Below are 13,957 nucleotides of genomic sequence, written 5' to 3' on the forward strand. Positions count from 1 at the left end.
AGGGAAATCTTGGCTACTGAAAAAGACTGGACTTAAATCTAAACAGTGGACCAAGGACAGAATTATAAAAAAGAAGGTGGGACAACATTGGTTTTTTGTTTATTTGCTGTAATCTTAAGCAGTTTTGGATTTCTTTTTGTAAAACCAAACAGTGACTATTTATAATGGATTCGAGTGTGTGTATGTGTGTGATTTTTTTACTCAAACATGAGGAATTTCTGCCTTATTTGAGTTTCTTCTGTGTATAAAATGCCTGAAAGTTTTAGTTTTACCTTGCATAGCTTGATTTATTATTATTAGTTTTTGATTCAACCAAAGTGGACTTCCAAGTATAAAACAATAGCTTTAATTTTTAAATCTGCCACCTTAAAACTAAAGAAATGTTTTGGAAAGAGTTATTCCACTCTGATGGAGGGAAAATTCTGCTGGCTTGCCTGTTGAATCCCCAAGGATGTATTCACTTTTCATTTACTATTTTTTTACTAAGCCAGATAACATCTTTACATCTAAGATTGAATGGCTGGTATTCCCTGAAAGCAATGTACTAAACAATCAGTATTTTGTTAATACTTCCTGCTTAGTGGAAGAAAGCTATGGTAGTACTTTCTGCATTCATACTACTGAAAATAAAGGAGAAAGAATAGTGCTGGTTCCATTTACAGCACTACGTATGGTTGTGTGTCTATAGATTTTGTAGAAATTGTTTCTTGTTTGTAAAATGATTAAATTTTCATCAGTGCTGCAAATCACCTTTATTATTTGACAAAAAGCATGATCTTTAGTAAAAATACCATATTGATTGGCTTTGGTTTGGTTTGTGGTTTAGATTTTTTTTGTTTGATGGGGTGTCTTTTTCATATTTTGTTGAACTGTTTGTAAAAGAAAAGATACAAATGCCTGTCTTTGTATCGTATGCTTTTTCAATGGGATGATTTTTCAATGCAGTAGGTAGGTCAAGCTTTTCTGGAATTCAGTGGATTTTGGATGACTTTGCTGTAGCTGTTGTGACAAGGTCGAACACAAGACCATAGAAACATCAGCACCTCCCTGTCCTTAACCTTGGCCAAAGTATTTTTTAATAATTTGAGAACATTTGGTTCTATGGTACAAATTCAATGGGACACTTCTGTTAGATGCGGATTTTGAAAATTGTTTTCTTTCAGGAAAATTGACTGAAACCTTCACACTGAGCTCTGCTCTTCACCTTTGCCTGGTGTTGTCAGACTGAGCTTTCTTTCCAAGTAAATTGCAGTGTTGCCAATTCCAATATGCAAAAAAGCTTGAATGGGACTTTCCTCCATATCCCCACCTAGTAAAAGTAAAATATTACATTTTTTGTCTTTCTTGTCTATCCTCTGCTTCTCAAGTCTTGGTGGAGGGTGTCCTTTTGTGTGGAGTTTGGGGTTCAGGGGGGTTTATGTGTGTGTGGTTTTTTTCTGGTTTGGGTTTGCAAGTGGGGGTTTTTTGTGTTTGCGTTTGTGTGTGGTTCTTTGGTTTGGGTAGGGGTGGTTTTTTTTAAACCTTTCATTTTAGTGAACAAAACTTTTTTTTTTCCCCTAACTTTCCAGCTGAGATTATTATGTAATAAAAGGATCTCTGAAGCTGAGTCATCTTGAATTCATTTAGTTTTGGTTTTAATTTATTGCCTGTGTGTACTGCAAATTTTACAGCACTGCAGTTATGTTGTTCTTCAGGCACATCTTCCATTAATGATTTGGAGAATAAAATATTTAAGAGTATTTTTAACATGTTATTCATATCTCATCAGTTGATGAAATGGAATGGGCAGCTTATACTTTAGGACTGTTTTAGCAAGCTTGTGATGCATCTGAGGTGTGGCATACTGGTTGCCATGTCAGATATGAAAGATTTAGATCTCTGAATATTAGAACTAAGTGATATATGGGATGTTGTACAATGAGATGCAGTTGTAGTGCCACAGTGGTTCCTCCATCCTTTTCCTGAGGTGCTATGAGGCCACACCTGACCTTGTACTGGGGGTCCCCACATAAAACTGAACCGTTTGGTTTGGAGGACCCTGACCTGAAGACGTGAAGAATAGTGAACTATGAGCGTCATGTTCATGTTTTATTAAATAGAGCTGGTGGGGTTTATGGACAATTGGAAAGATCACTGCACCAGTGCAGCCTTGTTTTGATCTGGAGTCTTGCTGTCCTCCAACCTTTTGACCTTTCCTTTGTATTAGTAATATTTTGTGTATTTGCAAATGCAGCAACTGCTGCAGTTTTCTGAGAGTGTAGTAGGAATCCATTGTTTAAGAAATTCTCATATTTATAGGCCTTATCAACTTCCAAAATCCTTTGTTATATGTGGGCTATTTGCTAGTTTCTTAAATAGATTAATTTTTTTTTTTACTTTTTAATTAATCAGCATAAAATTTTGATAGCTGATTTTATTGGTTTGTTTCAAGGTGCTTTAGATAAATCTCATTGAAATTAGGCAGGTAATACTAGATGAAGTTTGTCATTCGAAGATTCACAGAAAAAAAACCATTCCAGAATATAAGAAAGGGTATCCTTTCTTATGAATGAAGACAGCAAGTATAAAAAAAACCTCTGGAACTTCTTCAGAGCTGCTTGATTTGAAGATCAGTCTTCTGCTCTTGGTTGATAAGACTCATTTGCAATAATCCCATAAGAAATCATACAATGTGAATTTTCAAGGTGAGAACTTAAGTATTGAATCGTCGTGAACATTGTAAGCATCAACTGATCAGAAAATCTTTCAAGACAAGTCTCCAGCTTCCACCATTTAATAATAATTGTGTATATCCTGAAAAGATAGCGTAGAGCCCACTGTCTTCTAAACAATGAAAGAAAGCAAAATTTCAGAGCCTTGTTTTGGGGATAATAAAAGTCCATTTTTAATCTATGTTGCCTGATGGAGAAATGTTATCAGCCAGAACTTGTTAGCGTACCTAGAATTATCCCTGTGTTCAAAAGTCTCTTACGTGGTAACCGGTGTCTTGACAGTCCTTTGGTAGAATTATTTGCGTCAGGGAGCAGCAACAAGATCTCTTGCTGTTCTTCCAGATGTAGCAATTTAGGAATCAAGCCAAAAGATAATATGATGCAGGGATGTTGAACTCATTCTGTAGCAAGTGCCAAATTATATTTTCCACTAGAAAACATCACAAGAGGCATGTTTTATAGATTTCTTTAACTTCAGGCTGTGTTGCTTTAGCTGATGATGATAAATATTGCACTTGGACAGATATTCTTCTAAAATAGCAGTTCTATATGTAATGCAATCTCTTTGTTTTTTTCTGTTGTCCTGTTTAAGCTATACTCACTTTCCCCTGCTGTAGTCACACGTTTACTGCCCACCTTTTAAATTTTATGTAAACCTCTGCTCCTGCTTGATTTTAGCAGAACTGTCTGAATCTAAAACAAGGCATTTCAATGTTTTAACAAATAACAAACAGCTTCCCTAAAGATAATGTTCGGAGATCTGGCAGTGGTTCCATTCCCATGGATTGACTCTGACTTCTTATATAGCAAAAATGTAGCCTAAAATCTGATGCAAGATTATAATGCCTAAATGATGTCACTCTTCTGTCCTAGGCAGATACTAGAAACATAACATTTGTTAGGTCAGTTGTTTTTTTAGCCCTGTTGATATCTTGCTTCTCACAGCCTGTAGTCTGTGGGTTGTTTTTGTTGTTTACACAAGTGAACTCTTAGTTGCTATTGTTTTCAGTAGGTATTGTTTTCCTAGAGCTCTGAAAGTCTTTCAGTTAACTGCTGTGTACCTTTCATTTAACAGTTTGTGGATCTGGCTTGCTGATGATAGTTGCTGTCTCCTTCCTTTAACAAAAATGCTGACTTATTTCCCTGCCACTGCAGGAGTAAGGGGCTTCAGATTCCAGACCTACAATGATGCTGTAGCTCTTTTTCTGTCAAAGAAAAGAAAGTGTCCTAAGTATCCCCTCAGCAAATAACTACCAGATAGGTGAAGGTTTTGGACACCTACTGTTGCATATGACAGCTTGTGAAGGGGGCAAAGGCAAAATCCTGGAAGTCCTGAGAGGAAATCTCTGTGGTTCTGTCAGTTCTTTAAGCCTTCACAACATGTAGGCCCTAAACAAGATTTCCCTACATTTTTATAAGATTTTTCTTTTAAATCTTTACTTCTACGTTTTTAAAAGAGGAGTTAAACTCCTCTATAAGAGGAGTTAAATACTTAATTAAAATTACTCCTGTGCTTCAGCAAAAGAAGTAATTTTATGCACAACTATTGTCTGACAAGTTCCTGGCTGTGATTTCTGTGGGCAGGTTGTCTAGTGCAGAGCATGGTGAAGGTGGATCTCAACATGGATCCAATTTTTTTCTCAGTGATTGCAAAATAGCAGGTTAATGTAAATAGCGTATGAGCTGATGCAAAAAAAAAAAGCTTTTGTGAGATAAGTATACTGAAGTACATTTAGGCAACATGGACTTTTCAAATTTGATCAAAATCAAAAATATTGACCATAAATAATATGACCTTGTTCATATTTTTGAGTAACCTCATGAATGCTTGAGTTTACCAGTAGTAAAGTTTAAGGTTTTAATGTTTATTAGTAACCCATAACTGAATTACATTTTTTGTGTCTGAGATTCACTCCCAGTCTTGTGGATTCTTTTGCAGGCCATATGGAGGCAGTTGGCTTCAAATTTCAAAGTATAGTAAGAAACGATTGGTTTCACAAGTCTACATTTTGGCAGAAAATTTTGCTCATTTTTTTATTCTGTGCAAGCTGAAGTCTGTTGGTTGCACTGCCTTTGTGAATTTTAGTAATACAGTCAAAAGCATCACTGGGCTTTAAATTTTGTCCTGAACTCTTAAGTTTACACAGTGTGATGTGAGTAGGATGTGAGGAAAGCTGTTTAGAAATATGGAAATTGATTGCAGTAATTTCTCACCCCAAATATGGGGAATGGATACAAGAAGATTTTAGAGGAAAGAAATCCTCTAGTGAAAACCACAGTAATTGATAGTAAATTTGCTGTATGTCCTGATGCATTAATTTGAATTAAGGCTCATAAGCATGCTGCAAGAAATTCTTCAACAGATTTATTTTTAAAAATAACAGCTTCATTCTGAAGATAAATAATTATTGGAAAAGCATGCTGGTGAATAACTTGTTGATTAGATGGATTTGAAATGTTTCTTATTAATATAGAGAAGTTAAATTGTTTGATCTTACTACTATTTTTCTGGGGTTTCCACATAATAACATCAGAGATTTATTTGGGATTTGTTTCTTCTGAAATCGCAGTAGTATAAAGAAATACTCATAACTTGAGTCAAGAGAGGATCCTTAGGTGGCTTTAATTCAAACAGCTCTGTGGTTATAATTTCATAGTCTGTGGTTTTTTTAAAATGTAATTGCTTAAAGTTTTACCTAATTAAGTCTGTAATTATAAAAAGGGCTGTGTTCCTACTGCAACAAAAATTAAAACTCCACTTTAATGCTTGAAATGTACAACTACAATTTCTACAAGTGTAGCTGATGGAAATTTTATATAATAGCATGAATCCCAGGCAAGCAAACTTGCATGAGATATTTGATAACTTGTAACTTTTTTCCTGACCATTCTACATGCAAAGTTGTGCATATTAATAGATCTCATCACCAAATGGATGATTTTTGTAAGTATTCACACTTTGCCTCTTATTCTGTAATTTTTCTAGTAGCTGAAATCCTAGTCTTACTCAAAGTTCTTATTTGATTGATGGGACGATGGCATTTCAGTAAGATATGGGTTTGGAATTTCCACTCAAAACTCTATTGTAGCAGCAAACTCCTGGGACTCCTGAGTTAGCAAAATGAAGGACAAAAGTTGTTAAAATTCTTGGGACATGCTGAGGTCTCTGCTATTCTAGAGAGATTCACTTTGAACAAGTCTTGTCTTCACTGATTGTTCTGATCTTGCAGTTGTAGGCACTGCTAAAAGCTCTGAAATGGCAAAGCACTGCTAGGTCATGAATGAATGTTTAGGAACTCTTTGTTAGGGGAAAATGCATGGTGAGAAGATAATGCCTTCCAGTTCCTGTGAAACAGAAGGATTAAAGTTGACATTTCTATCAGAAATTGTTTTGTACTTTAACTTCATTGTGTGTCAGCCTTGTATTTGAAATGTCTGTTCAGTGATCTGCTAGAAGAGAAGAGAAGGGTTTTTTGTTTGGTTTTTTTTCTTGTTCATTTGCACAGTGAAGTTCTAGGCTGGTTTAAAGATGGAAAAAAAAAGGCAAAGGGAGAGTCTAATATGACTAAACAGTAGTATGTGACTATAGCCATATTAAATATCTGGTGTTTTTTTAAATTGCAGTCATATGTTTGATAATTCTTAAATTGACAAAAGTTTAAAAAAAATTATCTATTATCTGCTCTATCTTTAATATCATGTAGACGACTTTCTAAATTTGAGTCGTAAGAGTAATAGCACAAAGAGAAAAATTAATGGTTTTCATTTTCTTGGGATGTAGGGGTGTTTCTCCTTAACCTTTGGTTTTTGCTGGAGTGATCTTGCTTCTAAACTTTCCTATAGGTGTCTTTCTTTTTTAAATTTTGGACATAAAATTGCATGCAGGAAAAGTAATGATCCTCAGATCAGTTTTTGCCAGGAACTCCGGTGTTGTTCGGAAACATGGGTTTAAAGTTAAAAAATGGTTATACAGAAAATAAAAGGCCAACTGAATAGTTCGCCATTTTCAGCCACAGGACTCACTTCCTTTTTTTGTAGTAGAATATGCCAATATTGCTGTAAGAAAATAATCTTAAACTTGTTTTCAGTTCTAATGTTTCAGCATGTCCTGAAATAGTATTGTCTGATTCCTTTCTGATAGCTTAAATACCTCAATTTGGTGTGAGTAGGACATCAGGAAATGCCTACTTATATGGACTTATATGGACAGCTGCCTGACATCGTAAATTAGCTTGGGCATCAGGCGATGGAGGTATGGGTGTACAGTTTATTTCTTCTCAATCTGCAGTGTTTTGGGTCTTGGTAGCATGAGGTAATAGTTGAGAGACAGGTAGTTCTTATCTCCACAAAATTGTTAAAGAGGATTTACTTAACTGTATGCTTTTTTTATTCACTGGCTGAAGATGAACAAGAGGTTGGGTTTTTTTCAGTAAGATTGTAGAAAAATGGTGAGGCAATGACTTTGTTCAGCAGTTAGAATTTTCTAGACCACACCTTAACTAAGAAGCAACATGCTATATCAGCTGCTTTTGGGGTGGCAATCTAGTTTTATTCCAGTCATAAGTAATTGCACACTGTACTAGGGGAGTGTTACTTAAATAGCAAAACACAAGTAGTGAGGTCAAGGTGCATTCTAGGACAGCCAGACCAAGCTCATTTAGAAGAAAGGCCATCAGACCCATTTGAAAGATGATTTGTTTCGGCATAGTTGTGTGTAAGGCATTTAATTGTGACTAGTGAGATGTCTGCTGTGGTAGACAAGTTGAATGTATCTCTGGCACAGCTCTTGGAATCTTGGTTAGGGATAAGAAAAGGATGAACTGGATGGTTACAGAAGTCTAAGGAGACAAAACAATATTTATCACCTCACTGGCAGCACTGTTCAGCATATTAATGACTTAGACTTGTGTCTGATGTTTCTAGCCAGAACAGCAGAGGAGGATTTCCAAGGAAAATAATGAGGTTGCTTTGCAGATACATGTAAGGCATGGGGGACAGCACTGAAGAAACCATAAAACCACCTGTTTATGTTAAACACATGGAGAGTAGAAACAGGTGTAAAGGGCCAATTTGACATAAATGTCTTGATAGAGAGTGAAAAGTGATAAGAAAGAAGATTGAAAGTGAAAACAAATAAATAGTGCTTATCAGGACTGATACAGAAAGGCAGCTGGGTAAAGGCTATAGGCATGAAGGGTGATTTTTGTTGTGTTAGATGCCATGAGTGAGAAAGGCACAGCAGCAAAAAGTTGGAAAACGTTTTTTGCAAGTTTGTAAACTGACAGCATTAGCTCTGGACCACTTTATGGAAAAAAAACACCTTTCTCTGTTCTACATATGGTACAGGAAAAGTAGAGATCTAAGACTGAGGAAATGGTTTCTGTCAATGTCTATACTGCAGCTCAGGGTGATTAGGTACCTGTGTGTTATGATGAATGAAATCTAGGGAATCATTGGAGAAACATGGCTAAGGACAGTGTTACAGTCTTGCAGAACTTGAATTGACAGCTAGGCATTCATAAGAGCCAATTGAAGCTTGCCAATATTTCAGTTTCCTTAGCAGGAGATCAGGTCTACATAGATAAAACTATCATCTGTGTGAGTGATGCCTATTGAAATTTTTGTAGGTAACATTATTCAACTGTAGAAAGAAGTGAGATAGTAAGCATGGAAAATGTTCTTGTAGGTTTATCCCTGTTTCTGTCTCCTTGAGAAACTGCAGGGATGATGAAAAGTGTCTTTTAAATAATAGATAAAGTATGGTTTGAAGAGGAAATGGATGAAGGGGAGAGACCATACTAAGAGGAATGTGTGCAAGTGTTAGACAGGGATCTGTTGGACAGAGAAGATTCGGGTAGAATACTGATTCCAAGTCCTAGGAGGAGGTCATCTATCAGCTGGGAAGTGAGATGACAGTAGTTTGGAAGCCAGCTTGGGAGGTTTGCTGTAGCTTATTTGGTGTGAAAAACACCTGAAGTGTAATGGGATACACTTGAGTTTGCATGAAGGTTAAAAAAGAATAATAAACCAGAGTGAAAAGAAATGAGAATTTGTGAAAATTGGAATCAAACCATTGGTTTGGTAGCAGGAGCCATAGAGGGGAGTAATAGGTAATACCCATGTGTGTGCTGAGAAGGAAGAAGTGTAAGGTTTGGAGCTTGATGTTCATTGTGGAAAAAAGACATGATTTAGAATCCCTGAGGTGATTTGCTCATGAGTGTTAGGTTGATCCTGTTGTGTGACATTGTGTTCACATATTAAAAACTGTGAATTGGGAGATGATCAAAGAAATGCTACAATGGTTATGGTCACAATTTTATAAGATGGGTTTTGTTCAGTTGCTTGTATTTAGAAATAATTTAAAATGAGAAATAAAACTTTATCAGTTCTTTCGTGTCCTAATCTTTGGTGAAGAATGTTTTTTTCATGTAACTGGTTTACTTCAGTGTGTATGCTTGGGCATTTTACGTGTGTGCTTTGCTTTTGTTCCTCAGCAGCAAATTTCCAGTCTCCATCAATGCTTATTTGTATTTTATCATCATGTAGTACCTCTGATTCTTACCCATTCCCACCACAAACAGGGACAGGTATGAGAATGACTTGAAATTGTAACTAATATTTCCATATATAGATATAATTAACATTGTAATAATGTTCAATATTCTGAGTCTTGCTGTGTATGTTTGAGGATATTTGTTTTGCAGCACAGTGTTTCAGTTCCTTTAGTATTACTCAACCTGTTACAAACAAATCCTTACTTAATCAAGTTTCCTTGAAGAGTGTTATGCCAATTGTTGGCTGCAGCACCTTGCTTCCTCATTAGTGAGATACCTTTCCCTGGGCTGAAACTGTGCCACCCAGCTTTGCAGAGGACAATACTGCTGCCCTCTGAGCTGAGGGAGTCAAGTGGTGTGATTGAGGTACAGCAAACTTTGTCCTGGTATTGCCACAGGGACTGTGAGTTCGTGTAGTGCTTGAGATTGGAATTTATGGAGAAGTGACGGAGATAAATAGGATAACTCACATCTACAAGGCTTTCTTTCTCTTTCAGTTTGTCTGCAGAAGCAGATATATAATCTTGAAGACATAAAGCAAGTTTTCTGGGCTAGTGTTACTTTTACAGCAATAAGGAAATCAAAACCTGGAAACCATGTAAAGTCATATGATAAGACATTCTGTATATCCTTTCATACCAAGAAAACAGGTCTTCCACACATATAAGGCAGTAAAGCAAGGGTCTCTTGGTATTCTCAAAAAGTTTCAAAAGTTGGGGTTTTGTTCTGAAACTGCTATTGAGTGCTATGGGGGAACTGTTTGGAATACTGGCACTAACAGCTTTGTTAACCTGGTGTTGTTTAATTTAAGTTACTTAATTTACTTACATATTGCACGTTCTTTAAATTTAACTGTGGAGGGAAAAAGAGGAAAAAAAGTGTTTTCTCTTTCCCCTGTGGCTAGAAGAACTAGGGGGTTTAAATGGTGGTAAGGAAAACTTTAACTAGACTTTAAGAAACTTCCTCTTGCAACAGGAATCCCTGGATTTCTGGGGTGGATGGCTTAGGGAAGTGGTGGAATTTCCATCATGAAAGGCTTTTCAAAACAGGTTAGACAAGCATCTCTGCAGAATAATGCAAGTGTAGTTTATCCTGCCTGAGGCCAAGAGACTGCATTAGATGACCTCTTAAGGTTTCTTCTAAGCCTTTTGTTTTATGTTCATATATGTGACTCTTTCTTCTTAAATACGAGGTCAAATTCCACTAGTAGATTCAACATCAGTCACTTGTTATATAGCCATAGTCACTGAATATTGATACTGTCTGAATCTTCTCTTGGAGGAACAATAATGTTTTGAGCTGTTTACAGTGGGTGGTTACAGGCACTTTCATTATTATCTGTTGGCTGCATCCTGTAGCTTCTTCTAGCTTGTATTATAGCTTTTACCATGGCTTCCTTTATGCTGCTGTTGGAAAAGCTCAGGGGTGAGTTCTGGTATATTTTCAGTTCTGGTTGACTGCTTCTTGTGTTGAAGTGTAGGTACTTGAAAACTTCAGGACACAGCATGCAAACTTGGCAGGCTGAGGGAAAGTAGAAACCTGGACTGAAATAGCCTGGAGGACTGACGAGACTGAGAGCTTGTAGCCTGGGCTTTCTTGGAATTTGTCCTGTGTCTATTTCTAAAGTAGACAGACTGCTCTTACTCAGTATCTAGTGTTACTAATGTCAGTCTCCAGTCTGGCTGATGAATGTGTCCCACAGATAAAAGTATTATGAATGTTTTTAGGAGTTGCCTATGGAAATTGGAGCACAAGTTTTATTTACCTGGAGAGTGCTTATTTAATGAAGAGCTGTTATTAGGCTCAATATGTGACGCCACATTTTATTTATGGGAAAGATCTAGCAGAACTTTCATTGCAGGTAAAGTTACTAACTTGATAATAAAGACACTTTATAAGTGTCTTTAGGGACACTTACTGTTATGGTATTTTTTGCCTTCTAAAACACGATGTTCTTCTCTCTTTTCCATCCACTGTTTACAGAACAGTGTTGTCAGTACAGATGGGAGTTAAGGTACAGAGAGAATGTATATAAAATTATTCATTTAATTTTAAGCAGGAGCTTAGGGTAAGGTGTCTTTCAGAGTATTTAGTGCATTTTAGGGATACTTGTCTTTTGAGTACATCCTGAAGCTTCTGGTTACTTTGCCAAAGTGTGAATTTATTTTCAACATTTAAATGCTATGATTTCAAGCATCTAACACAGCTGAAACTTGTTCCTTCCTTCCCAACCTTATTTTCAGACAGAACTAAAGCATTTCAACTGAAGCTTTTATTAAAAAAAAAAAGTCAATTCAATGTACTGTCAAAAAAAAAGAACACAAAGGACTAAATCTTTGTCAAAGTTACAGGAAACTGAAAACAACTTTGGAATGTGGTAACCAATCCTAGGCATACATTTCCATTACAAAGGGGAAAAAAATTTACCCATAATCTTATTTTTGTCTCTCTTTTTTTTTTTTTCTAATATTCTGCTACTTTTCTTCTTATGTCTTTTAGATGATATTAACTGTGTTTCTGAGCAACAATGAACAGATTCTGACAGAAGTTCCAATTACACCAGAAACAACTTGTCGCGATGTAGTGGAGTTCTGCAAAGAGCCTGGAGAAGGAAGCTGCCATCTGGCTGAAGTATGGCGTGGAAATGGTAAGTAAAATGTTCACTGGAAATGGATTTTAATATGTGCACCAATTATAAAAAAAGAGTGACTTCTCAATACTAATTATTTCAATTACATATTGTACTTTTTTTTTTTTCTTCTAGTCTAGTAGACTTTGACACAAAGGATGGTAATTCAAATAACTGTAGAGATTAATGTAATTCTTGACTCTTTTCTGTTTTCTTCCTCAGCATGAAGCATTTGATAAAATGCATGTGTAAGGCCTGTTAGTGCTCTGTATTTGTTTTTCTAATAGGATGGAGGGTGTTTAAATGACAGCAGGGAATCTCGTGGTGAAGTTTTTGCAGTCAGTGGGTGCAGATCACCACCTGCATTCTTTCCAGTCCTATTTCCTCACTGCTAGCATGTGAACACTAGCTGAAATTTAAGAAAGGGTATAGATTTTTTTTTTCCTTCTGTATCATGAATAGCAGATGCTCTGCAGACAGTGTTATGGCAGAATGGGACATAGTTAGTATCTCTCATCTATTAGTAAACATTTCTTCTCAAAGATTTGCCAGCCTCTCTTGGAGCAGGTAGTAGTGTCCATATCCTATTTGTGTTGCAATCATTATTTCACAGAATCATGAGGCAGGCAGTTGTTTTCAGGAATGTGTCAAAAGCCATTCATGGTAGATGGCATTTTTAAATGGATTCTTGTAGTTGCATGTAGTACAAACCTCCAGGTTATCGTTTATCAATGAATGGATGGAAGTACAGTTGGTGGATGGGATAACAGACATGTTCATAGAATCATGGAATAGGACCGTGGAAGGGTTGGGATTGGGAGGGACCTTACAGATCATCTAGTTCCAATCCCCCATTCTTATCTCTTAGTTAATTAAGTGACCCCTATTTAATGTAATTTGTTCTGTATAAAGGCTGATGAGGTCATAACTTGATACTGAATTCCTAAATTTTGTATAGAGGTGTTTTATTTTGATTGGGGCCTGTTTTGCCAGACAAACACAACAGGCATTACTCAGATGCCTTTGGAAGTTTTACATAGTGGCAGTCCAGAATATTTTCTTCGTACAAAAACTATGCTTCTTCTTTTTCTAAACTGTTCTAAGACTTTGTAAAAGGAAAAGGTACCTGAAGAAGTAATTTCCTACCTGAGTGGAAACTCAGAGTTTAGGCAAGAGTGAACTGGGGAAAGGTTAAGAATTGTATGCCTGCAATTCTAGGAACACTAATTCAGTACACAGTTAGAAAACTTGTCTTTAAGGATAGAACTTGAAGAATGGTTCAAACATCTTCAAATTGGAAATTTAGGTTATGGAGTCTATGATGCCAAGTGCATCACAGATTTCTAAAATGCATCTGCAGATTTCAACTACACTCAGATATTCCTAATATTTTCCAATCCCTTGTCAGTGAAAGTGTCATATGTAATATTATTTATTCTTTTGCTTTCACAATACTTTGAAGGTGTACTTCTTAAAAACTGTAGGAAAGAATGTTGTCAGCTAGCTTTAAAAGGTGACTGGAAACTGGAAAAGTGATCTACAGCATCTTCCTGGAACGCTTAAACCTTGCAAACCTTGGACCTTAGAAGCACAAGTTTTCTATGATAACTTTTAAGATTGAGAAAATATTTTATCTGTGGGTGTAATACTTTATTTCTCAAAGTGTTAGATATTGAAAGCTACAAGCTTCTATAAAGTGGGAAATAGAGTTTATCCATCAAGTTGCAATGGTGAGATAAAGACTCTGAGACTAAATTTTGTGTATCTGCCCTGAGAATTATCTTTCTTTGATCCCCTGAAAGTCAGTGGAGATCTGGATATTACTGTAAATAGAATGAGGAGATGTCTGCTTTTAGTTGGTTGTTTTCTGTTAATTCTGTTAAATTTCTGTTAATCTCACTCAGTTTTCTGAAGTGGAGATCTACGTACAGACACTTAGGTGAAGGAGCAGAGACCTGCGCAGAGCTTCTACCTGTTGTTAGCTCTGAGCTTCTGGTAAAACTCACATGAAGGTGCTTTCACAAAGGTAGCTTTACTTGCTAAATTCCAAGGTGATAACTGTA

At 36.3% G+C, this 13,957-nt stretch overlaps 1 protein-coding gene across 2 annotated transcripts in view; it reads left to right on the top strand.

The window, feature by feature from the left end:
- The window catches only part of PPP1R13B (protein phosphatase 1 regulatory subunit 13B), a 69,905-nt gene that overhangs the window by 13,805 nt on the left and 42,143 nt on the right, over positions 1-13,957 (top strand). For both annotated transcript variants that reach the window (XM_053981668.1, XM_053981669.1), the window contains exon 2: positions 11,765-11,912. In XM_053981668.1, coding sequence (XP_053837643.1) covers positions 11,765-11,912 — 148 coding nt within the window. The remainder of the gene's footprint in view (positions 1-11,764; positions 11,913-13,957) is intronic.

This window comes from Vidua macroura, chromosome 6 (genome assembly GCF_024509145.1).
Source record: "Vidua macroura isolate BioBank_ID:100142 chromosome 6, ASM2450914v1, whole genome shotgun sequence".
In the NCBI taxonomy this organism is placed as follows: Eukaryota; Metazoa; Chordata; class Aves; order Passeriformes; family Viduidae; genus Vidua; species Vidua macroura.